The 27,411-nt window shown below is 41.5% G+C and overlaps 1 protein-coding gene across 3 annotated transcripts; it reads right to left on the bottom strand.

Moving 5' to 3' along the window:
* Positions 1 to 109: 109 nt before the first annotated feature.
* SLC45A2 (solute carrier family 45 member 2) lies at positions 110 to 26,301 on the bottom strand. 3 transcript variants are annotated; one of them, XM_018077200.1, is made up of 7 exons: positions 25,815 to 26,301; positions 24,572 to 24,748; positions 20,963 to 21,282; positions 17,014 to 17,157; positions 15,612 to 15,735; positions 14,174 to 14,379; positions 110 to 217 (listed from the first exon to the last, which is right to left on the bottom strand). In XM_018077200.1, the coding sequence occupies exons 1-7, from the start codon at positions 26,251 to 26,253 to the stop codon at positions 197 to 199; spliced, it is 1,431 nt and encodes a 476-aa protein (XP_017932689.1). In that variant the 5' UTR covers positions 26,254 to 26,301; the 3' UTR covers positions 110 to 196. The 3 variants fall into 3 exon arrangements, with proteins under 3 accessions (XP_017932689.1, XP_017932687.1, XP_017932688.1); XM_018077198.2 differs by lacking the exon at positions 110 to 217 and adding an exon at positions 7,310 to 10,275; XM_018077199.2 differs by lacking the exons at positions 110 to 217; positions 24,572 to 24,748 and adding an exon at positions 7,310 to 10,275.
* Positions 26,302 to 27,411: the final 1,110 nt, after the last annotated feature.

The raw sequence follows: 27,411 nt of genomic DNA, 5'->3' as shown, positions 1-27,411 counted from the left end.
TCATGTCTTCATTTGTAACAGTCACCTTTTCATGAACTGAAATAAATACGGCTGAAGGATACAAAACAATACTTAGGGAGTCCTTGAAGAGGTTTTCATGACTGGTCTCCTCCCGTATACAGACTGCTGGTGGGACGCAGGTAGAGAGATGCACGTCGTTATAGAACAATAGGGACCCGAAGGTGCAGGCTGACATCTAGTGACAAACTGAAAGAAACTGTAAAGACAGGATAAAATTAGGCAAAACATTAGGCAAAAACTTTGATTGCTGAAGGACTTTTTAAATGCCTCAGCCCCTTAAATAACTAACCAAGCTCTTAATGTAATAACAACTTCCATTGCACTTCCAGGTTTCCCTCCTCAGTAGAAATATCCTTTCGCTTTCTCAGTGAGTTATTCTGGCACTCACTTTAGCAGTAAAAAAAAAAAATCCAGTTTCCTTCATTCTTATTCACGACTGTCTACTCTAAAACTTGATTATTCAATTGAGTAGCTCTGATCTAATTCGTGTCCCTGAGCTTAAGCAGACATAGCTATGGGTGTGGTGCAGCTCAAGGACTTGAGAGCTTGGATCTCCTTTTTATAGTGAGGGTTATTTCTCTGCTGCTTCAAAAGAAATTTCTTATTTTTCCATTCAAAGAAGGTTATTGAAAATACCTTTTTATCATGATTAAGCAGTTAAAAGAATCTCAGTTAAAACTTAGTCCTGTGCTAAAATGTAGCTGCTAAAACACATAAGCAGGCTTGTGAGCCTATGTTCGTGCATAGCCTCAGAGTCCTTCCCAAAATCTTACCTGTAAAATATAGACTTATAGGATGGCTGAGCAAACTGGGCCAAAAAATCAGCTGGAGACAGAAGCAGTTTCTTGAGTTTACAGATTTTTGAAAACCTTGGTCTACCTGCTTGGGAAGGACTGCTTACTATTCATTGTGGGAAATAATAAATTAAAGATAGATTACTCAGATACCAGCTCTCTCCCTTACTCATCCATTCCTTGGGACAATGAAATACTGTTTCTCCACCTGTGTTTCTTTTTCTTCTTGCAGAGAGCAGCTGAATTAGTATGGCAAATTGCACAACGATCGAATTAAGTATTCAACACTTTCTTCTAGAGTCATTGTTCAATGAACATTTTCACTTTCATTCAGCAGTCACATCTAACTGCATGCTGGATAAAACCAGAATCTTATAGAAAAACAACTTGTTTCTGTACTTGTGTAAAAGTCTGATCATCTTAGAAAAGGCATCTGAAAATAAAATACTTTCAATTTTCTTTTCAGGCCAAATAGTAAAACTGAGATAATAAATTTGTTATCAGTTCATTGCTACCAACAATGATCCTAGAGTTGAGATGATGGAGAAATCACATATGACTAAGCTGGTAAACCTCTGATTAGACAACTGGCTTAGTGGTTGAGGGGACAGCAGCTGATTTATATTGACATAAATAAGACTTTTGATGATTTATCTCACGACATCCTCATAGACAAACTGATCAAGTCTGGACCAGTGAGTGGAAAGTGAGTTGGATTGAAATTGACTGAACCGATAGGTGTAAAGTGTTGTGATTAATAGCACGAAGTCCAGCTGGAGGGCAGTGACTGCCACTGTGCCCTGGAGATCAAGATTGAGGCCGGTCCTGTTCAACATCTTCATTAAAGGTGTGGATGATGAGACAGGGTGCACCCTTGGCATGTTTGCACTGGGAGGACTGGCTGGTGCACCACAGGGTTGTGCCTCCATTCAGAGGGTCCTCAGTGTGCTGGACAAATGGGCTGACAGGAACCCCAGGGAGTTCAACAAAGTGCAAAGTCCTGCACCAGGGGAAGGGATGAATAACTTCCTGCACCAGTACAGGCTGGAGTCTGACTGAAAAGCAGCTTAGCAGAGAAGGATCTGGGGTTCCTGGTGGACAAGGGGAACATGAGCCAGCAAATGCCCTTGCAGCAAAGGCCAACAGCATCCTGGGCTCCATCGGGGAGAGCACTGCCAGCAGATCAAGGGAGGGGATCCTTCCCCTCTGCTCAGGCTGGTGAGGCCATATTTGAGATGCTGTGTCCAGTTCTGGGCAAGTTACCCTGTTCTGGTTTACTTACCAGAGAAGTTTCAGTATGACGGAGGGCTTGGAGCATTTGCCATGTGAGGAAAGGCTGATGGAGCTGGAATTATTCAGTCTGGACCTGAGAAGGCTTGGGAATTTTATCAATGTGCATATATCAATACCTAATGTGGGTGGGGATTAAAGAAGCTGGAATCAGACTCTTCTAAGTGTTGTCCAGGGAATGGACAAGAGGCAATAGGCACAAATCCCATAAATATTTAAATGTAAGGAAAAAACCTCAACTTTCTAGTAGTGAGTGTGGTCAAGCACTGGAACAGGTTGCCTGGAGAGGTTGTGGAGTCTCCAACTTCGGAGTTGCTCAAAATCTGACTCGGCACTGACTGGCCTGCTTTAGCAACTCTGCACTGAGCAGGGGGCTTGGACTGGGCCATCTCCAGAGGCAACCCCAACTATTCTGTGCTTTTGTGTGATTCTGTGATGGCAAATAAATTGCTCTTTATGCCTGTTCCAAAATAGTAGAATTAGCATGTGTCTGTCTTGCTTGATGTTTATTCTGAAAAACTCCTAAAAATTTTATGCCCCCAAGTCACCTACTACTATGTATTTCAAACCATCTATTAAATGATTTCAAATACATTTTTATTGCTCTTTATTTCTGCCAAAACTCTGAAGAGGGCTCAGAGGAAATATAGGCCTCTTGCCCATCACAAGTAATTTCCTGCTGAATTCCATTTCCTTATTCATAGGCAAATCCAGTGATGCAGATAGAGGTAGAGAATAACCATGAGCTCCTGAATTGAAGATAGTAGAGATCCAACAGCACTGTATTAAATAACTGCTCAACCTGTACAGTCAATCATAAATGGTGAAAAGAAGAATATAGTTTAAATTCCACATTTGGGGTTACATTTTCAGAGATGTAGACTGAAACCTTGAATTTTGAGCACACGGCAAATTCACTTCAAGCAAAATATTCCAAAATGCAAAGTTCCTGTTCAGGAAAGAACACTACCCTTTAATAAAGTGCCATCTTTCTCTCAGAGAGAATCATAGTTCTAACAGCTTTATTTTATGTTTTATTGCCATGCTTTGCAATATTATGTCAATATTTGGGATATATTTCTTAAAGGTCTACTTGTTGGTATTGGTTTTTTTGTTGGAATTTCAGCACTCATTAAAGAAACAAGTACTTCAGCCCTCAAAATCTCTGTGAACTGAGTAAATTGGAAATTGTATTGCAAGATAGCATTAATTTTATTTAAAAAAAATACATCTGAGTGTTGAAAAATCCCAAATCATTTCAGATACATCTGCCCTTCTATGGTGATCTGCCAGCCATGCAGTTCCAGGCTACTGCTCCCAGACTTTAACGAAAGGTATCTCTGCCAGAAACTTTTCCTTACCCTCTTGTCATGCCTTAGACTCCACAATTCTGAAGTTTTCATGTCTCCTCTTCACCACCTAACAAGCAGAGGGCCCCTGAAAACAGAGGTGTCAAAGACCCTGATGCTGCCTCTCTGTGTGCTGTGACCAATGCCCCTGCCTCCTGATGCACGTCACCTGCTGGGAACCAATGCAACAAAAATTCATCTACCAAAAATGTGGGGGACGGCTGCACTACAGGACTGACCCTTGGCATTAGCACTGAAGGCTGCAAAGGCCAGATTCTGCCAGGAGTTTGATGCTAAGCATGTCCTTGGTGTGGAGGGGCTCCTACCACCACGTGTCCACAGGGCAGTGCCTTCACTGCACTAGGCAGCCGGGTTATAGCTGGTAGCAAGCGGCTTTCCTTTGTTGTCTGCGCATAAAAAAGACTAGAACTGAACTGCAGCAATGCACCACTATGGAGAAACTCCAGAGTAAGGTGGAAAAAGTAGGGGCAGGACCTCTCGCTCTGGAGAGGTGCTATAATGTCATTGAACACGAGGGGGCACCCAAGGACCCCTCGGTGGAGGGAGCGCGGCGGCGGCTCCTCCTTGGAGCAGGCGCAGCCTTTGGGAATTATCCTTGCAAAAAAGCAGGATAATTCCATTTTTCAGAAATCATCACAGATATCTCTCCCCGAAACCATCGGACAGGATCGGCTTATCTCAGTCTACTCTGCAACCACGAGTGGAAAGCACTGAATTTTGTCCTCCTACGACTGCAAGCCCTTACCTGGAGCAACATATGGCAACAGTCTCTGGTTTGAAGTCTCTGCATGATGTGAAGTCACTGTCTTTAATACATAGGTAAAATATTAATACATGGGAGGTAAAATTTTCATTTCCAATAAGAAAATTTAGGAAATGCAACTGCTTAACACATCTTGCATGTCTAAAAGAGCAATGTATGAAACTGAATAGAAGGCAACAGAATTCACACAATCAAAGAACAGGTCAGGCTGGAAGGCACCACAGTGGGTCATCTGATCCAACCTCCCTGCTCAAGCAGGGTCATCCCAGAGCACAACGCACAGGATTGTGTCCAGACAGTTCTTCAGTATCTCCATTGAGGAAGACTCCACAGCCTCTCTGGGCAACTTGTTTCAGTGCTCCGTCACTGGCACAGTAAAGAAGTTCTTCCTCATATTCAAGTGGAACTTCCTCTGCATCAGGTTCTGCCCATAGTCTCTTGTCCTATTGCTCAGCACCACTGAGCAGAGCCTGGCTCTGTCCTCTTGACACCCTCTCTTTAGGTAGTTATAGACACTGATGAGGTCCCCTCTCAGTTGTCTCTTCTCAAGGCTGAACAGGCCCAGCTCCCTCAGCCTTTCCTCATGAGAGAGACGCTCCAGTCCTTTGACTGACTTTGTAGCCCTCCACTGGACCTGCTCCAGGAACTCTGTGTCTCTCTTGTACTGAGGAGCCCAGAACTGGACACAGCACTCCAGATGTGGCGTCACCAGGCTGAGTAGAGAGGAAGGATCACCTCCCTCAGCCTGCTGGCAATGGTCTTGCTAACGCACCTCACAATTCCATTGGCCCTCTTGGCCACAATGGTACGCTGCTGGCTCAGGGTCCACCACGGCCCCCAGGTTCTTCTCTGCAGAGCTGCTTTCCAGCAGGTCAGGCCCCAGCTTGCACTGGTGTGGGGGTTATTCCTCCCCAGGTGCAGGACCCTGAACTTGCCTTTGTTCAACTTCGATGGCTCTTCTCTGCCCATCTCTCTGGCTTGTCGAGGTCCTTCCAAAGGGCTGCACAGCCCTCTGGGATATTGGCCCCTCCTCCAGTTTTGTGTCATCACTGAACTTGCTGAGGAGGCATCTGCCCCTTCATCCAAGTCATTGATGAATAGGTTAAAAAAATACTGGGTCCTGTATAGAACCCTGGGGGACACCAGTAGTGACTGTCCTCCAAATAGACCCTGTGCCCTTACAAATCCTCTGGGATCTGGCACTCAGTCAGTTCAATCCACCTCATTATCCACTCATCCAGTCCACACTTCTTGAGTTTGCCTATGAGAATGTTGCAAGAAACAGTGTCAAAGCCTGACTGAAGTCAAGGTTAAAAATATCCACTGCTCTCCCTTCATCGGTCCAGGTAGTTGTTTCATCCTAGAAGGCAATCAGGTTGGTCAAATGTGATTTATCTTTAGTGAACCCATGCTGACTGCTCCTGATCACTTTTTTGTTCTCCATGTGGGTAGAGATGGCCTCCAGGATGAGGAGCTCCATATCTGTCCAGGGATTGAGGTGAGGCTGACTGGCCAGTAGTTCCCTGGGTTCTCCTTCTTGCCCTTTTTGAAAACCAGGGTGACATTTACTTTCTCCCAGTCCTTGGGCATCTATCCTGATCTCCATGACCTTTCAAAGATGATCATGAGCAGCCTGGCTAGAATGTCTGCCAGCTCGCTCAGCACTCATGGATGCATCCCATCTGGGCCTGTAAATATTGCAAATCACTTTTCACAGCTTAGTCTTGAATAAGTGGCCTCGAACATTGCCTCGAATAAATAAGAAGGAGCAGCCAGAGAATGAGAAATGAATGCTGGAAACTTAGAGGGGAAAAGTTTGTTTTATAGAACACTTTTTATAGCTTTATCATGCCCAAAATCCTTTAAAGACATTTTACAGCAGATGCTTCCACCATCTTCTTCCATGAAGCAATCCCTCTACAATTCAGAAATATCAAATGTCACCATTGCCACATTCACTTACACCACTCTTCCTATCTTTTGACATGCTGCAGGGAGTAGTAGTGATTCATGGGCACCAATGTGAAAGCTGTGATTTCTCCCAAAGCAAAGACATTTATGATTCATCCTGACTTGTGTAGTTTATGTGGAAGAAAAAATTATCTGCCACAAGCCACCTGAGTTGTTTGTTTTCAAGTAAGTCAAAGAAACTCAATGGGATCACTGTGAAAGACAGAATGAACCTGGGGGGGGAGGGGGAAGAACAAACAAAACCCAAACAATTTTCGCATTACTAATACTCCAAGTCCTCTAAAGGGAAGCAAAAGTTCCTTGAAGGCTTTGCTTGCATGACATGACTGCTTGTTAAATGTGAATAAGAGGCAGATGTTCATAGGAGAAATAAAAAGGCAAATGCCATGGAGATAAGATGGTAGGCTTGGTTCCCGCTTCATTTTGTTCAGCCGTGACTACTTTAGTCAAAATGGGAGGGAGGAGTGGTTGGTTATCACAAGACATCTCGTCTTTTAGCAGGTCCATCAAAAGGATACAAGGACAATTAAGAGACAGGAGCGTCTCTCTTATGAGGAAAAGCTGAGGGAACCTGGTGTGTTCTGCCTCACAAAGAGATGACTGAGAGGTTGTGGAGTCTTCTTCACTGGAGATATTCAAAACAAATATTCAAACAATATTCAAAAATCTGGCATGCAATCCTGTGCCATGTGCTCTAGGGTGGTCCTGCTTGAGCAGGGAGGTTGGGACAAATGACCCACTGTGGTCCCTTCCAACCTGACCCATTCTGTGATTCTGTGTGTTTCATCTAAGTGTATCATTTGCATAAACATGATACAGAGAAAATCTTATTGATTTGATTTTATGTATATGGAAATAAAACCAGATGGGGAAGACCAGACACAGGGTACTCGCAACTTTATACTCACATCATTGCAACAAAAATCGATACTAAGTACAATAAATGATCATATTGATAGCTCAAGTCCAGAACTAATGTAAAAGCACAGAAAAGGTAGAACTTCTTCAATTAGTAGCACACGGCACAATTCTTCAATACCTTTAATATTTTAACATTTTAGCATTTCTATTGCTGAAATAAATAGTTATTTTATCCCCTTTCATTTATTAGTAATGTATTATATTAGTAACATATATTAGTAACATTTCTATTGCTAAAAGAAATACTTATTATATCCCCTTTTATGAATTACTAGCATTTTATATTGTTTTCTTGAAATTCAACTTCAGAATGAGCACCATCATAATCCTTTTTTTGTTTGAGCACAGTTTTCCAAATTGTACATAATTTTTGTCTGCTTGCTATTTTTGACAAATATTCATAAAGAAAGATATTATTTTGAAGTCTTAGAAGCAATACAGGGCATTTTTATGAAGAGACTTCCAAAGAAAAACTGACTCTAATCTATTCTGTCTTCTGTAGCATGCAGTGGATTTTAAAGGGAAAGATCATAAAAAAGATGACAATATGAATTCCTGAAACAGTTTTCTCTAAATACATTTATAAATAAAAGCATTGGTATACATTATGGGCACCTCTCTCTTCTGTCTGCAGGTTCACAACCTTTCTTACATTGCTAGAGATCTACAGTCACTTTGTGGGCCTGAACCAATGCCAGCATTCTCTTTGTGCAACAGAGCAGAGATAACACTGACCATTTAAATGTTAATGTTCTGATGGCATTAAAACTCAAAGAAAATATTGACAAAGACATAGGTAAACATTGCAAAATTTCTTTCCCAGCCTCACCGTAGAATCAGAGCTTTATGACCTCAGCTCCTGGTGCACAGTTTTACATGGTGCTGCCCTATAAAACCAGATCACCTGTATTTTTATGGCTCCATAGAAGCCTCATTTTTCTCATAAATATTTTTCCTCCCAGGAGATACTGAGTTAATGGAAGTTAGTGAGCTAATGGTGGCATAAAGCGAATGGAGAAGACAACGATCCTTCATTTTTTGGCTTTCTCCTCATTGTCCTCATTGAGACGCTTGTGCTCCAGCCATCTCAGCACCTACAAAGTGTTTCAAGCACAGTTCAGGGACTCAGTCTTCCTCAGTCTTTTCTCTTCCATGGGTGTGACATGAAGAGCCACAAAACAAAAGAAAACTGTAAAACATAGTTTCTTCATAAGGCAGGATGAAGATTCGGTAGTGAGACTTGCCATGCACTGACCCTCTTTTTGGGCCTACAGTGGGGACACTGTAGGGGACACTTTCAGTGATCAACAAGAAAATGTAGCTGAGGCTTCCATAGGCTTGTTATAATTAATAAGAATTTAACTAGGGGAAGACTGGTTTTCCTGAGAATAAATGACTCACTCTACTCTTGAAAACATAGAAAAACGATGAAGTTGATGCATCTCTGGAAGCACTTGATGCTCAAATCTAACCATTTATTTGTGGTGTTGCAAGTTCATATCTTGCAGAGCTTCTAAGACTTGGTCAGCTCAACACTGCATTTGACTGAACAGTGTTGATTATACATGTGCAACATTAAAAAAAAAAAGAAAAAAACACAACCAATGATAAACACCATATTTGGCAGTAGTCTCTCAGTGTTCACTAACAATATTGCATTAGCAGATCTCTTCATGTGGCTTAACATATAACATAGTGAGTGGATATGACCGTTTTCAGGACAGAGGAAGCACAGCATAAATACAGTGTATAACTTTCACAAATACAGGATTTCCAAAACTCTGGCAATATTATAAAAATAAGAATGAAGCTTCATAAGCAATTAAATACAAACAACTGGGCTTATGTATTTACTGTACAGTAATTCCTGATAGTGCTTTGCAGAACTGAATTTATTTACAATATTCTGTGAAGAGCAAATGCCATTTCACTCAAAGCTAGATGCATGAAGAAAATAGAGATGCTACTTTAAGGTAAATACTTCTCATATCCAATGTCAAGATTTAAGCAGCTTTCAACCATTCATCAGATTCTTACTTTGGCCAAGTTTATTTTTTCAATTATTTATTTTTTCAATTTCTCAATTTTTCAAAATAAGGAGGCCAGTTTTTAAAAAGTTTATTTTTTCAATTACAGTATCAAAATTGAGAGACCAGTTTTTAAAAAAGGAAGAAATGGCAGTTGTTCCCCATAGACAGATTTTTTAGGTGCCTACACATGGACTTGCAGAACAGACTTAGGCAGACTTTCCTGATAAGCCTAGCTAGTAGTTCCATGTCATTTATACAGAAGCAGCAGGATCCAGTATTTAATTACTTTACAATTATGTTTTTAAACAATTGGCTTCAATCTTTTTGATATTCCAAACATTTTTCACACTCAAACCTGCTTTTAACCATGGCTCATAATTAACTGATCCCCTTTAGCAGTACTACTAATCATAACACAGATGCACCCTGCTTGCCCTTCGACACCTGCTTGATTCTCTTGCAGGTTTTGACTACAGGAGGGAACAGCCCCAAACTTAAAATACCTGAAAAACAAGATAAATAATAACTTTCTTCCCAGCTCTGTTCTTTTACATTACTTCAATTTATCACATACTTCATCTATTAACTTCCACAAATTGGTAATGAGCAGTTTTGTAATGACTCCTCATGTAGGGCATCAAAATACCACTGGCAGACACGCTGTCACATGTCACAGCATGTGAATACACTGGGTGTGTGTACGCATCTGAGGCATTAGGCAACCAGTTTTATCAAGTCTCTGTTTCATAAAGCTCTGGAATTGCAACCGATCCAAGGAGGTAAGAGAGGAGGATGTGCCAGCAGTATCAGCACAGCAACAGCACGAGTGCTCCGGACCCAGAAAAAAAACACTCCCCTGAGGAGATTTCTTCCAGTCACTTCTCACAGTCCTACTCCACATAACGAACACAGAAAGCAACGAAGCAGCAGCCAACCAGAGCCACCGTGGACGCCGAAATCACAGTGACAGCACTGCCAGCAACACTAACCAAGAGCCCCAGGCCCACACCAAGGATGATCTGGGCGAGCTGGACCATGCAAGTGAGAGCAGCACAGTCAATGCCCTTCCCTCGTCCGTGCTCTCCTGCTTGTTCCCCATCCTGCAGCTTCAGGGTCTGCAAATAAGAACAAAACAAACCCCAGTGAGACGGGATGGTTTTGACAACATGCAGCTCTTGGCCAGTGCATTGGTACAACCCCGAGGTACAGCAGGGCAGGCCGATAGCTCCCTGCTTCCCTTATTGTATCACAGAGGTTATGGAACACAAACAGAGATTTCACAAGTAACAATGAGTTGCCCAAGGTTCCACTGAATTGTCCGGTTTTTCTCATCTGCAGTTTTTCCCTCTGTCCCTTCTCTCAAGGAAGCAATTGAAACTTGACCAAAAAAATTAGACATTTCTTTCAAATTCAGGTCAATGTGAGCTCTGTCAAACTTACACTTAACAGTACAGGACTGTCATGGATAATTTAGCTCTAACTCATGGCTGAAGGAGAGCCTCAAAGGGATATCATACTATCAAAGAATCATCATAGAATCACAGGATGGTTTGGGTTGGAAGGCACCTTAAAGAACATCTAGCTCCAACCCTGCTGCCATGGGCAGGGACATTGCTCAGAGCCCCATCCAACCTGGCTTTCAACACCTCCAGGGAAGGGGCATCCACAGCTTCTCTTGGAAACTTATTCCAGTGCTAACAGTAAATGGTTTTTTCCTAATATCTAATTTAAACCTACTTTCAGTTTGAAGCCATTGCTCCTCATCCTGTCACTACATGCCCTTGTAAAAGGTCCCTCTCCATCTGTCTTGCAGGCCCCCTTCAGGTACTGGAAGGCCACAGTTAGGTCACACTGAAGCCTTCTCTTCTCCAGGCTGAACAATCCCAAATCTCTCAGCCTGTCCTCATAGAAGAGATACTCCTCCCTCCTAATCAATTTAGTGGCTTCCTCTGAACTCAGTCCAACAGGTTGATGTCCATCCTGGTGTGCACCCATCCACAAGAGCTGGATGCAGTGCTCCAGGTGGGGTCTCACCAGAGAGAAGCTGAGAGGCAGAATCCCCTCCCTCACCTGCTGCCCACCCTGCTTTGGATGCAGCCCAGGACAGGATTGGTTTCTGGGCTGTGAGTGCACATGGCCGGGCCATGTCCAGTTTCTCACCCACCAGCACACCCAAGTCCTTCTCAGCAGGGCTGCTCTTGATCTGTTCATCCCCCAGCCTGTGTTGGTACTGGGGATTGCCCCAACCCAGGTGCAGCACCTTGCACTTGGTCTTGTTAAACCATGTGTGATTCCCATATGCCCACATCTTGAGCTTGTCCAGGCCCCTCTGGATGGCATCCTGTCCTTCAGGTGTGTCAACAGCAGCACTCAGCTTGGTGTCATCTACAAATTTGCTGAGGAGGCACTTGAGCCCTTTGTCTATGTAATTAATGAAGATATTAAATAACACTGGTCCCAGAAAGGACCCCTGATGGACATCACTTCTCACTGACATCCACTGGGACTCTGAGCCATTGGCCACTACCCTCTGGATGTGACTGTCCAACTACTTTCTTATCCATCTAACAGTCCACTCATCAAATCCATCCCTTACCAATCTACAGAGAAGGATGTTGTCAAAGACTTTATAGAATTGCAGAAAAATCCCCACACACATACAGGAGCAATGTGCTCTGAAGTTATGGTTTAAAGTGTGTAAAGGAATTCAGTACCAAAATCTAAATGTAATGCTTTTCTTGCTGGGGAAAAAAGCAACCTGAAAACAAACATCCAGACTAGGATTCTTGTACACTACTGAGGACCATTGTTACCTACTAATTACCCGTGTATCTGCTATGATGCACATAGCAGAGCAAAAGCTTTCATTTATTCCATATAAGTATCTTGCACATTAGCACCCTGTGAGGCTGGTGAATCAGTGGAACAGGTTGACCAGAGGGGTTGTGGAGTCTCCATCCTTGGAATTATTCAAACCAAATCCAGGGCAGCCTGCTCCAGGTGGCCCTCCTTGAGCAGGTTGGACTAAATGATCTCTGGTGGTCCCTCCTAACTTCCAGCTGTTCTGCAATTCCCTCCAGGAAGGAATTATTCTGTTTTTTTTGGAAATTATGTGGTATTTTCATATTTATTTTTCTTCTTGCATAAGCTGTTGCACAGAGAAGGTTGTATTGTAACAAGAGGTTTTCACACTATAGGCTAGCTGCACTGCTGTCTTCTGGTAGACAAATGCTCATGGTCATTAAGATGCTTTTTGGTTTTTGCAAAACCTATTATCTTGCCTTTGAGCTATTCCCACTCAAGGCTCACAAGCACTGGAAACAAACAGTCTCTTCCTAATCCAGTAGAAAAAACTGAATTTGGATCCTAGGGAACAGCAGCACAGAACAGGAGTTGAAATAGCAACGTTGTTAAACCCAGCATATGATTTTGGAAGAATGCATAGTGAGAGAAAATATCTGCTCTTTGTTCTGGAATGATACAATCCCAATTTCAGACACTTTTTTTAAAATAAATTATATCTGTTTTGCTAGACTGTTCCCAAGGTTCCTATGTGCCAGTGGTTCTGACCACAAACACATGAATGTGTAAATATATGCAATTTTGTGCTTGACGTTTCCTTTTTATTTTTTCCTAACCATCTTGTACATTATAGAAGATTTGAGCTAAACCTCAATCCATTAGTATCAAATCTAACATAGAATTATACATCATTTAACATCTATCATAGCAAGTACCATACACCAAACAAGAAACAATTGGTTGCCTTACAAGCAACATCCGAATATACTGGCTGATTAACTATAAGTTCATGCACACATCAGTATGTTTTATTTCACTTCTGTCTTGGAACTGCTCTGAATCAGAGCTAGACTAAAATTTTGCCTTTATTCCCTCTCTCTGAGGTGGCTGGCCTGAGGTTAGAATTGTGATCTCGCCCTAAACTGGGTTCATTCCCTGTCCTTTCTTATATCTTTATAACTCTACATCATGATCATTCTCTGTTGGAAGGAACAAAGAAATAAACTGAAAAATTAGGAATTAGATATGTGAAATATTTAACCCCATTAAGACATCATCCTCCTAGGATTCAATAGAATAGAATAATTAAAGAGTTTTGTTGTGTTCATCATTCAGAGGGTGTGCCAAACAGTAGGACAAGTTCCCCAGCACTTGGTCTAGCCCTATCCTGGTCTCAACTGTGTTTCTGTGTGGTTTTTCAATGGTTCAAATTTTCCTTTATTAATTTTTTCCAATGTCCCAAGATATACTGAGAACTTTTCCTAAGTCCTCCCAACTCTCCTTAATCCTTCTTGTTCCCAGCTGTCTACTAACTTGAAGACTTGAGAGAACTTTACCATGAAAGAATTCCACACATTACAATACATGAAGATCCTGCTGTGCTCAATAACAACGTACAAGATGTGCAAGCTCTTCCAAATTTTCCTTGGAAACAGTATTTTATGCTGTGGAGGACAAAAACCCAACCACAGACATTTAGAAAGATAACGAGAACGTGGTATACAATTAAATACTGAACTATGTAAAGATGTTTCTCCTTGAATTTCATATGTTTATTAGCTAAGAGCTTCCACAACACTCTGCAGTTAACTAAAACTTCTGCCAGTCTTTATAGGATTTCTGTTAACCTCAGACACTCGTAAGTCAAATCCTCTGCTAATGCAGCTGCAAGGAACAATGTAAGGAAGGTAGCACATGAAGGCAACGCAAGTGGAACCCTGTCATCTGCTTACTGCCTGAACACATAACTGTGATTTGCTTTGTTTCAGTTCATCAGAGACAAATAATTATATGTCTCATTGTAGGACTGTTTGGAGAGTTTGGAGCTGGGACATTAACTCTCTCTGTCAGAATTCATAATATGTCATCATTAATAGTTTTGAAATTAAAATTAAAAGCTGTTTATCATTATTTCTACCCAGTTTACCCCCAAAATAGACTGAACAGACACAGACAGACATAAAGTTACACTTCTTTAGACATTGCACTCACCTCTTCTTCCCTGTGGTACTCTGCAATGAGGTGGAATGGCACTGTGTACAGTGTGCTGGACATGACTCCAAAGAGTGAACACAGAGCCAGAGTGGAATAGACATTGGGAAACAAGCCAATTAATCCAGTACCCAGTCCAAAAAGGAGGTATCCGATGAAATAAAGTCCTTTTAATCCTATGTATGGTAGAAGAACTTTCTGCACGTCTGTGAAAAGGAAGTGAAAATGCTGGTAAGACTAAAAACAGGTCACATTCCATCAGAGAGTTCATTAAGGGGTTTTATTTTGTAAAATGAAGTGAAGGAGATAATCTTACTGATTTTGGAAGTTGCCTCAAATTACTGTAGGTGTAAGTTTGACAAAGTATACTTGCTCTCTCTGGGGATATTCTGTCATAGCCAGCTCCAGAGAAGAAGTAGTTAACAACCATTCTGGAAGAACTGCCCTCATTGACCTTAGAAACATTAAGGAAACTTCCCTGTCTGACCATCCAGGAGCCACTCTGGCAGTCACACTCTGCACCACTTGAGCTGGGACTGAGGTCTCTTCATAGCAGGGAACTCCAGTGAATGGACAGGTCCCCAGTTGATTCCTTACACAGCCCACACTTGCACAATCAGTCCAGGTTTCCTTTCACGCTCCATCCCAGTTTTCCCACGGCAGAGTCTCAGACATCTGGATCCTTAAAATAATTTAATCATGGTGCAACAACAGGATAAGAGCTTGAACTGGTGCCTTCAAGGAGGGACCCTGAACAAAGGAAACCCTGGGCTCTTATACACTCACAGTCTAAGTGCACGAAAGTTTGGGGTCATTGTCTCCTGCTGTGACTCTGGGTGTCCAGTCCCCTGTCTGGGCCACAGGGCTCTTTTGTTGTGTTCCAAAGGGGAAAAGATTTCCCTTAAGACTCATTTAGATGCTCAGTTCAGCCCCTAAAATGTTATTTACTTGAGTTTTCGGATCACAAATAGTTTTTTTAATCCCTGGAAAGCATTACAGTGAAATCTATCCGGGGAGTTGTGCTAGCATGTTTACGTGTAGTTTTGGACAGCAAGACTCAAGCTTCTGGCAAGAATTTCTGCATAGGGAATGCAAATGGGGAGAGGGCACCTTCAAGAGCCTACAGCTACAGCATTGCTGGGTGAAAGATCATCTCAGAATTTAGTCTGGCATTTAACTCCAGGACAATTTTCAGTGTTCATGGTCAGTTCACATGCAGAACAATGTCTTACTCCCAAAGTGACCCTTCATCATGTGGTCAGGAACTGGTCGTGTAAAGATACGAGTTTCTAACAATGCTGAGAATGTAACATTTCTTAAAGTTTTAATGTGGAAAAAAAACCCCAGTTAATTTGGCATCATTTTATGTTTTTTAAACAGTGGCAAACAGCAAACAGCTTCAAAAACACAGTGTTGGAGTTCATTTGTGGGCACTTACAAGAATAGACTGATGAAGAAATTGCATTGATGCACAGTCCCCAGCATCCCATCTCTACTCCTGCTTTGTAGGTAAGGTAAAGTGTGGAGTTGTGAGGTGCATAAGGATTACCCTGGTATACAACCTGAAAGAGACCACAGGGATCACAGAAGGTAAGGATGACTGCAGGTAGAGAATGCTTCCCTCTTACAGGAACAAGTACACAACACAGGGCCTCATCCCTGGTAGGGAGCACCTGGAGAATCTGTTAAGCAGTGTCCTAACTACCCCTCTATAATTCTGCAGGTTTCACACTCACTTCTCCCTGATTATCACATCCCAGGCTCCTCCTTATTTATTACCCTCTGCCTTTTCCTGAACTGTGCATTCTACATTGATTAATTTGCTTTTTTTCCTTTGGGTGTCTCACTCCCCACTCTCCTTCTCTCTTCATGTCTGCCTTCTTGTCTTAGCCTATCTTTCCCTAATTTATCTACAAATAATTTTTTTGTTTTCTCTTTCAGGCTTACCTCAACACACTAATTTTTCTACACAGTAACTGTCTTACTCAGTTCCATATCTAGACAAGAAAAACTTTTTTCTTTCAGTCATTCATATATACTACAGGGAAAAAAAAACCTTCCTCTTGCCTTGCCTATGAAGACAAAAATGGTAAGGAAATGGAAATACTGCATGGAAACCACAGAAAAAAAGGAAGTGGCAGTGAGTGGATTTGTGCTGGGGGCCTATTAGTACTCTGGAAGAAAGGAGGCAGACAGGTTCATATAGGCAAGAATAGCTGTTAAGGGCATACAGTCCTTCTGCCTGAGAATGACATGGAAAAGGGAGCACTGGGTGTTATGAAGGCAAATAGTTGCCGGCCAAAGGGCCTCAGGGCCTCAGGGAAAGATTTACGGAGGTATGGAGGGACAGACGAACTCAAGAAGACAAGAGCTTTCTGCTACCAAGTATCTCAGTGTGTGCAAAGAGCTGCACAGCCTGAGGCCGAGGAGGCTGCAGTGCAGGGGAATGGCTTTGTGTGGACAGTGCCCATGCACTAGGATAAGGCCAGCTGCATCCAAGCATTCCTCCAGTTAGGAAGCCTGCCCATCTCAGAGAAGCTCTGAAGCCAATGCAGAAAATGCGTGTTTGGACAAGCTCTGGGAGCTTCATTTGGAACAGTTAAATAGACACAAACAGCCTTACAAATGATGAAAGGTTTTTCCCGACAATTCAACAGACTGGCTCAGAACAAGGGCCTGACCTCAATTTGCTGTTTTACAAAACCCTTGTTGAGCCATCCAGATACAAATGGATCTGACACCAATCTCATTTCTGCAGGATCATAACATCATTTAATTTCTTTTTGACGGAAGAGGAGATGCTATTAGGAAGGAGAAGCGAGAGGATTTTACACTTTTACCTGTCCCATGAAATCCGTGAAGAAGAGCATGTTGGACAGGAAAGCCATCCATCCAAAGAGGTGGCTCACACACAGACAGCGATAGTGGGATGGCATGCTTGAAAGTGTCTTCAAGAGGGATTTAAGGGTCATCTGCCTTTGATCCTAAAAGCATATATTTAAGAATAATTACTGTATTATTGCCCCAAAGGCTAATAAAACAGCTGATAGCAAATGAAGAAGGCCTTAGTATCTTTTCAGTGTTAGGCTTCCAAAGTTTTTTTACTTTTTGCTAGGAAAGAGTTGCTTGTACACTAAATGTCCTTCAATACATAAAATCCACAGAAACTCTAGGAGAGCTGGGGTATACCAACAAGGAAGTAACATTTCTTGCTGTTACAATCAGTAGGATTATTATTTATGTGTAGTACCACAGAAAAATTTTCTGCCAAAACAGATTCAGGGAGTTAAAAAAAAAACCCAAAACCCAACAACAATAACAACAAAAAACAACAAGCCAAAACCCAAAACCAACCAAACAACAGCAAAAAACCAAAAATTATTTCTTTATGGAGACAATCAGCTTTACATTGAAAATTTAAAGCTGCCACAGAAAAAAAAGATGCTTAAAATACATTTTGGTATCAGTTGTGGATTTCTAAGCATTTCTGAGACCTCATTCCTATTACATTTTATGTGCTAAATTCCCTAGAAATATTCTTTTTCTGGGGAAACTTCTACCTCTTGAGGCATATCACGGGACTTCCACTATGTACTGTCCCCCCTTGTATGAAGCAGGGTAAGCTATGATTCACCACAGGAGATGCAGCACCACTCCCAATCCTGGCACCCATAGAATGTGAGTTCCAGCATCTGAACACCTCATACCATTGGAGAAATAACTGAAAATCAAAACATTACTGGTGCTAGTTAACCAATGTCACTGATGTGGAAAGCCCACATTTCTCACCACCTCCAAAGCCTCACATTATCTCCCTCCTCTTTGTCTCAGCCCTGTGCCCCAAAATTTTCAGGTTTTTTCCAGTCACATTCATCAGATCACTTATATAATTTTAATATTTCTTTTAGCACTGTAGGTGTGCTTGATGAGGTATTTTGACATGTAATTCTTCCTACATTAAAGCTCCTGAATGGTTCTTTGCTTTTAAATTTAAAAAATACTATTTTATCTGTGCACGACGGAACACTTTCAATTTTCTTTTGTATTTTGTGTAGACAACAGTGTGGGGAGAGATGGTAAGGGAAGCTGTATGGTCACAAAATGTGGAAGAACTGTAAAAGTTATGTAAATTACTGGAAATTACTGGACTAAATTTTGTCTTCACTTTGCTCTAAGATGTCATTTTTTCCTTTCTTCTTTCAATGTCATAGTTACTTTTTACAATTCTTCTTTCATTTGAACTGGGTTATGCTGCAAGCTACTCTATGAATAATCACCACATTTAAAGTTGGAAAATACTTTGCTTCAGTGGGAGGTTTTTAATCCTCATAGGAATGCCAAAATTCAAGTTACTGACTTTCACCTTGAACTACATGTTGTCTGAATCCGTTGGAATTTCTCTTGGCATCACTGTCTCTTTTAAACAGGGTAAGCTTTATATTCTTATACAATTCTAAAAAAACAAACTAAAAATTCCACATTGACTCATTACTGTTATTTCAAGGATACTTACTATCTTTTGACTTGGCTTATTGAGTTTGTTAATTCTTTCTCACAGTTCTTTAAAACTGCCTTTCCAATCAAAGTGTTAAAGCAAGGTCAAGGAACTACAAAGGACACTGCTGTGATTACAAACAATAATTTGACAGCTAGATAGAAATGCTTTCTTTCTATTTAAATGTTTTAGAGACTGGAAATGGAAACTAAAGTCTTTAATGTGCACATTCAATACGCACCAACACACAAATCACATGATAACTTAAATAATGTGCTGAAGTTTGGCTCTGTTTAAATGATTTATCCCGCAAAAACTCACAATACCAAATAATCTTCTCTGTAAATTCACTACAATTCAAGCCACAAGATGATTTATAAGGATACAGAAGAATCAATATGACTTGGGTATTATGCCAGTGGACCCTGAGTAATTTGGCACCATGCAGAAGAACACAAGGCTAATCGCTTTGGATGTCTGTTCATACTGCAACAGGTCAAATCTTATTAATAATCATGTTAGCTATTAGCATGTGAGAGCACAGTCCTTAATTTAGAAGATAGAGGGCTGTGATGCCTGCAATAATGAAAAAAAGAGTCAGAAAAACAGGAAGCCAAAACATTTCTTTAAGGAAGCAATTACAGTAATGAATGAATCAGAAAACATGTGCCACAAGAGACAGACAATTAAGGCAGTGAGTGTCTAGAATTTATACACACTCAGGCACATCAAAGAAACATGAGACAGATCAAAGCTCTGTGAGACTCTAACAGGCTGCCCAGCCTAATCAGAGAGGAGGGCAATGGCACAAGCTTGCTCACAGACACCAGAGCTTCCCCTCAGGTCTCAGATGTTATTGATTCTGTGGAATTAGTTCTTGCCAAGGCAGAGGCTACCCCAATCCACAGTCTGCTCCCCATACTTCCACTGCATTGCTCTCTCTTCTTCATTTGCTTTCCTTTCTTCAGAGCCCACATGGTCCAAGCAATCAATGACGCTCAGCATCTCCAACAATTTGGAGGACGCTCAGAGAGAACAGTGCTGGTGCAGGATGCTGGCTGCTCAAGCTGGCCTACAGTGAGGAAGCTCAGACAGCATCACGGTGTGCTGGTCATATTGTCCAGACAACTGTTACCTTGCTGTCTGCCTCTCTCTGTGTTTGCCTGGCATTCTCATCAGGCAACATTCACCTTATATACGTTTGTTTTGTATCTGGTGTAATAATATTTTTCTTCAGGTTAGAAATACCAAGTGCTATTATAAAAAGAATTACAAAAAGATAATAAATCCTTTATAGCTCAAACATGAGTATAGGTCTCTAATTTATTACCATCTGCACATGCTCAGTACTTTTAACCTGATTTAACAAACTTTTATCAGGGATGGATATACATAATGCCAAGAGATCAAAGGTGAAATTAAACCAAAAAGCAACTCTCTCATCCATTCAAGGAACTGGTTTTGTTATCCATGGCTTACTAAGGGTACCATGAGAGAGCCATGAGAATTCCTAGCACTAAAATCTGTCAACAAAATATTAAAAACTGTTCCCAAGACCATTCTAGAAATGTGCTCCCCAAGTATTTCTCCTAGTTCCTGAGATTGAATCAGCCTCTCATAAAAATGCAGCAGAATCAAAATAACAGCAAGGATTTGAAAGTACTCACTATTCTCTCCCACCTTAAAGTTCTGCCAAAGACACAGCTACAACATCACTTCAAAGTAAAACTAAAACTCTGGTAGCAAGGTAGCGTTGCTGTAGAACTAGGAATTTTAAACACACTCATACTCTGAATAAATCCTCAATGAAATGTTGTCCAGCAGCAAACCCAAATGTTTACTAGACCAGGGAACACACACTTTATATGTACTAAATATGAAAGTGTTTGGACTTCAGTGGGAATTACAGACCTATATCAAAGATCAGTGATCTGTAATCCTTGTTCAAAATTTGATATTAATTATATCAGGACTAAAGGACAGAATAGATCCTCTTATCAAAATTCACGTGGGGAGCATATCAAGAGACTGACACAGAGCAAAAAACTGAACCTGGTTCTCCCTTGTCCCTTCCAACTGACCAAAGCATCAGAACTAGCCTGTCTCATCCCTCTTGCTGGCAATTCTTTCTAAATAAAAAAAAAAAAGAAAGCAGGCTTTCTCACTCTGTATCCTGGTGAATGATTCTTTTTCTGTGCATTTCAAAGGGCTCCATTACAAATAGTCAGCATTAGCTAATTAAAGGGTCTCCAAGGATGCAACGATATGTCCCACAAAATTACCTCTGCACTTACCTGTGACACAACTGTGCATTTCCCTGGTTTAGCTGCAGCCTTTATTTCAGTGCATGTTGATTTTAAGTAACCATTCTTGATTTCCTCCTCTGTGGAGTTATATTTATGGGGTTCAGTCACTTCCAACAAGAACTTTGCCTCTTCATTTTTGTATCTGAGTGGGACTTCAGGAATACTGCACAGATGCATGGTAAGGCAGATTATGAAAACCAAGGCTGCGAAGAGGAAAATCACTTGGAATTCTGATGCCAAGGAATATCCTAGTACAGTCTGACCCCAGTCCATAGCACCTGTCAGGTAACCCAGGGCTCCTCCCAAACCTACAATGGTGGAGAAAAAAATAAAATCTACTGGCATTGATAAAATAAACAGAGTACCCAATACCCCCAACATGTGATCCTCTCTAGAAATGACAGAATAATCACTCTTCAGATATTAATTACATGAAGTAGGAATAGCAAGCTAACCACATACATGAGCAGTTACTAAAACATCTCTTGAAAAATCTCCTCAGATCTGGTAGACTGAGCTCTCCCGAAAATGCCTGAACATACAGCAACATAGGCCCCCATCTCTTTTCTTGCCTTTTTGAAGCTCTATTTTCTTTGAAACAGTAGAGTAATACAAGTAAAGCAAAACAGAATTATACTGAAATTTATGGTTTGTGTTTTTTAAATTTCACAGAACAAACAAATATTTTTAAAATTATATCAAGACTATCTATAGTTTTGACTTTGTAAAATGCGTTTTGTATTGCTTCATCTAAACAGAAATACTGCTTCCATGTGAAATTTTTTAAAAAACAAAATAAACTCAAAAGCATTGATTTGGAGTCGTACAAATCCAAGTCTCTCACCACTTGGAACAGAAAACAAAAAGGATCAAATGTTTAATTCCATGTACTAATTTTCTCAGAAGAGGTAGACCAAAAGGTAAAATGAGAGTGCTACCTTGTGCCTTGAAGTTAATAAACTCAGTGTTCAATTATTTATTTTTTTTTTTAATTTCTTCTTTTTGCTATGACTGCACACAGAGGTGCACAAGAAAGTGCAGGCTGTTACATTCAGTACAGTGCTCTGGCAGGGGCAGCAGCTTCGTAGAGTCCTGACACCTTGTTAACCAGCTGGCTCTTCAGGATGTGTGGCAGTCCCACAGGCTTTTAAAGGACTTGCAAGCATTTCTACTCTTCTGCCTAGGAGACCTGATGACAGTGTACAGCAAAACAACTCTAACACAAAGTAACAGCACCTACAAAACATGGGACTTTGATTTCATTCTGGGCTTTCTGTACTTTTTTTCCCCCCTCCTGAGTCTGGTTATGGCCCTTCTTCATTGTGTCCTATAGCATTTCTCAGGGGACTGTATCCTTGCTTGTTTAATGAAAAACAATTAAGTTGTTAATAGCTTTTTTGAAGAAAATTTCACTACATGTTTGCAGTGTATGTTTGCAGAGAGAATTTTTGACATTTGAGGTTGTCTTTGCATACTGTTTGAAAAAAAAGAATCATGATATTGGAATGCAGCCTGAATGTTGCACGTTGGATATGTGAATTCTTCCTTCCACTTGTCTCAGTGGCCATAAGTTTCATAACTACAAAGCTATCAAGTTTCATGTTCAAACCTTAAACTGAAGACCAACTGGAGAGTAAAATCTTAAAGATATTTAGTATAAAGGGAAGGAACCAAAGTGGAGAAACAAAGTAATATCTCAGACAGAAACTAGAAAAGAAATGGGAAGATTGCTGTCTATGTCTAATTGGGATAAAAAAAGGAATGATAAACATACACTGTACAGAATGGATGTCAAGATTAGATTTTAGGGAAAACTGTCTAATACTGAGGCCGGTGAAGTGTTGGAACAGATTGCTTAGGGAGGGCTGTAGAACCCCTCTCAAAGGAGATTTCAAGAACAGACTAGGGAATTCCCATTTAGGAAGGGTTAAGATACAAATGAACTTGCTACAGAGGGCACAGGTGTTGGATCTAGCCATGCAATCTGCCCTAGTTTTATTTGATATTATTTATCCCCCATGCCTTTTCACAGCTTAGTACACAAATGAATCAGATCCAAATTTGGAGCCTCCAAATGTGGAGCCAAGGAAAAATTGCAACCAGATTTCTGCTGAAGGCAAGAATATACATACAGACTCATTTCTCTCTCTGTTCAAACAAGTGATTCTTTAAAATTTTATCTGTCAGTTTGTAATGGATAATACTGATTTCACTTCCATGCGGCTTTAAGGTTCCCTTAAAATTTGTGTTCCTGGACACAGGTATTACATATGTCCAAAATCAGCCCATTGTCAATAGCTACTATAGCTCCCTCCTTGAGCAGAGTAACTGCTACTGAATCTACACGGCTCTGCTTTTGGTGTGGCTCTGCAGACACAAACATCTGCTTTAACACAGATTGCATGACTTCTCAGGTAGTCTGCTTTTTGTCTAGTCCTTTCACAGTCACTCAGCTCCTCCCAGTGCACTTCACATGTACACAGCCTTACGTGTCTTCCCTGTGCATTGTCTCAACACAGGGCTCATGTACTGCAGATGATTTCATAGAATCACAGAATGTTAAGGAGTTGGAATGGACCTTAAAGTTCACCCAGTCCCAACACCTCCCGTTAGACCAGGTTGCTCAAGGCCTTATCCAACCTGGCCTTGAACACTGCCAGGGTTGGGGCGTCCACAGCTTCCCTGGGCAACCTGTGCCAGTGCCTCACCACCCTTACAGTAAAAAATTTCTTCCTAATATCTAACTTAAATTTCTCCTCTTTCAATTTGTACCAATTATTCCCTGTCCCATCTCGATTAAGAGTCCCTCTCCAGCTTCCCTGTAGGCCCCTTCAGATACTGGAAGTTTGCTGGGAGGTCTCCACACAGCCTTCTCTTCTCCAGACTGAACAGCCCCAAGTTTCTCAGCCTGTCTTCATACGGGAGGTGCCCCAGTCCTGTTATTAACTTTGTGGACCTCCTCTGGACTTGCTCCAACAGTTCCATGTCCTTCTGTAAATCAGCAGCATTCCAAACATGTACAAAGACAAATGAAACTGTTAACTTTAGTTGCAAGAGCCTGGACTGAACCACTTGGATCTATTTTGTGGAGGTTGTGAAGTTCAGAATTTAACACAGAACTTCCATTTTTATATAGCACGTACTGGAGCACTGCTGAAGAAGAGGAATCAACTAGTCTGGTTTGTGCAGCTCTTGCTTTCCGTCACATGCCGAGTTAAAAATGTTCTTTCTATGTGCAATAGCAAGGAAACAAGTTACATTCATTAATTTTTGCTTCACCAAAAACTTGAAAAAAAATCAAGCCAATCTGAATAAACAGTACTCCATTTTTTAAAATAATTAACTGCTCTCAGTTAAATCATGGCTATGTTGCTATAATTGTTTATGCCAGCAGCCTTCTGCAGCAGAATTCTTGCAGCAGTAATCACAAGCTGCTGTTCCCTGGAGTAGTGAAAACCCAGCAACAAAAGACTCGTGACTGAAGTGCAGGATCAGATGATCAGTTCATTCAAGAGTAGAAACACAGTGAGGATAAAATCCATGCAATCACCTTCCCCTCCTTGGAAAGGAAGGGAGGAAAAGAAGGGATCTGAGTACCTGTAAAGAGGGCGTGGTAATGCAGACCCTTCTCTTTATCCTGATGACAGCAGACATCAAATAAATACGCTTTGATGGGGCAATCAATAAAATCAGCTGCAAAATCAAAAAGCACTACTCCCAGCATGGTAATGACTATTGCCCACGTCCGCCGCTTTTCATTCTCATCGATGAAAGCTACAAAAAGAGAAACACCCTCATTCTGACAGCAACAGTGCCATGTTCTGCAAAACCACATTTTACCTTTCCTGATACCTCCAAATCTAAACAATGACTGGTTATGCAAGAGAGAACAGTGACACCAGAATCAGATCAGAGAAGCAAGAGAACTGAGTCTGTGTAGCCCTGAGATGTGCTAGGTTGACTTACTGCCTTGAATCAGCACATGCTCAGGGTGCTCCAAGCTCCACAACCAAGAGAATCACTATCCTTAATCTACTCCTTTACACCTTCATGGCGTGCTCTGGTAGACCAACATATGCACTTTGTTGTACTTTTTGGTTTTTTCTATTTGTCCCACCCTTCCATTGTTTTAGATAATCAAGAGTTGACTGCAACATCTCTTTCTGGGCAAACGAAATCAAGTATATTCAACATCAAATCAATCCCTAAAAACACACACCTCCCCCCTCTGCCAGGTCATATATTAGCAACACCTTTTCATCAAGACTTTAAGAAGTTACATCCCAAGCTGAAATATAACAGTATCTGGGCATGTCATTCCTATTTAATTTTGCATATTCCAGGTGCAACAGGGTTTCCAAGGTGTTAAAGACTTCTGTTGTTCACCAGCATGACAAAGCCTCCAGTGCTGCAATAACTAAAGATATATATTTTTGAATGCTAATCCACCTAAAATAGGGATGAACAGATAGATATTCAGTTTGGATGTGTATTACATCGCAAAACCAATATTATCATTTAAGCTAATAAGGTAGATCTTAGTTCGTAAAAGCTTCTATGGGGCTAAGCAAATCTTTACTTGTACAAGCTTGTCAGGCAACGGAAGGTTGTAATCACACACACAAATTACAGAACACTATAGATACGGTACATAACATGCAGCATTAGGATTGAATGTATATGAAGATTTCAGTGCTCCCCAGCTCCTTCAATGCAGCTGAGTCACATTATACTCAATTTTAACAGTCCATTCTAAGAAGGAAAAGAGGAACCTCTCTCTTTCTTGTGATTCAAAAGGCTAAGGATGAGTTTTGTCTGTCAGTGCATGCCCCTCACTCACCTGAGATCATCACGTCCCCATTGAGGTACAAAGCCATGCCTACCAGCATTATGATGCCTAGACCCAGAATGTAAGGTCGCCTCCTGCCCCAGCTACAGGTGCAGTGATCACTGGCTGAACCTACCACGGGCTGCAGCACGAAGCCCAGGATAGGGCTGATGAGCCACACCAGGCTGTAGAGGTTCTTGGGCAGCCCTACACTGAGCAGCACCGGCGTGACAAAGGCGGCCTCCACGGCATAGCAGAACTCCCGGCCAAACATCACCATGCTGTGCATGACCAGCCTTCCCACCGCTCGCTTCCCAGGCACCACTGCTCCAGTCCTCAGCACTGACTGCCCCAGAGCCTCCTCCTTCTCTCCGGTGCAGTCCATATCAGCCTTGGCCACTTCAGAAGCGGGTGGAGGAACCCTGTGGAAGCTCTCTTTCGTTAAGGTCATTGCTCCGGCTGCGCGCGGCGCTGTGGCAGGTCGGTGCTGCCTGCTCCGGCTGACATGGGGCCCAGATCATATGCCGGGTGGGATCGGTCTGTGCTGGGGGAGGGACTCACATACTTTCATGGCTCTGCGATCACAAGTTATGCCAGGAAGGGGGCGGGGAAGTGTGTGTTAACATTAGCAGATCTGAGCTCTTTGGCGTCTGCACAGCTCCCAACTATCCACAACTAAGGAATTACTGTTTACGCATGAAGCACACATATAACGGGAACATACATCACATGGTCAAGGCGCAGCATTAGCCTGACACAAAGCTATTCCTCTTGCTGCTCTAAGACAGCAGTGATACCAGGAATCTAGAGCCCTCATCTTTCAATTCAGCAAATATGAACATCAAAGTGCTGATTTGCTGCTGATTGAACAGGGAGAAAAAAAATCTGTATGTGTCCAGAAAAGGATTTCAATGCACTTCATGAAGATGAGTAAGTGAACCTTCCCATTGCCCTTGAGCGATAATGGCAGATAAAAAGCTTGACAGAAGTCCATCAAACAGCAACTGGTAAGTATATTTTTGCATCTGCTGTCTACCACCCTGAGAAGAACTGATTATTTTCTCGGCCTCTGAAAACAAAGGTGTGCTGGTTTTGGCTGGGATATCAGGATCACTTAGTTGAGTTCCCTCACGTGCCAATAGAAGGCCCCACAAGAAATCTCTAGTGACACACCAAACTGTACCTTTCAGATTAGCCACCCAAGAGAGGCAACTGATCCAACCTGTGCTGAAGTAACATGAATTTTCAAATTGACGTCAGCAATTTTGGGGTCAAAACTTACATGCAATGGAGATTACATTTGACAACCTTGACTTTTCTCCACCATGATCAGATGCACCTGGGACTAAGAAAACTGTTGAATCCTACCATAAAGGTGTATAATATTCAGTAATTCACATTAGAGTGATTATCAGCTGGAAACATAAGTTGGTTTTGCTCGTTGTTCAGAAAATTTGTCAGAAACCTACTAGACAATTCTTGCTTTCAGGAAAGTGTTCATGTAATAGGATGCAAAGGGGTTTTTTATGGTAATAATGCTGACATTTTTGCCATGACAGATACAAAATGAGCTGAAGCATATCTCAGTTTTGGAAGCCTTTGTAAGCAA

The sequence above is a fragment of the Manacus vitellinus genome, unplaced genomic scaffold (assembly GCF_001715985.3).
Source record: "Manacus vitellinus isolate BGI_N305 unplaced genomic scaffold, ASM171598v3 scaffold_36_pilon, whole genome shotgun sequence".
Taxonomy (NCBI): Eukaryota; Metazoa; Chordata; class Aves; order Passeriformes; family Pipridae; genus Manacus; species Manacus vitellinus.
This window is presented reverse-complemented; position numbering and strand designations above follow the sequence as displayed.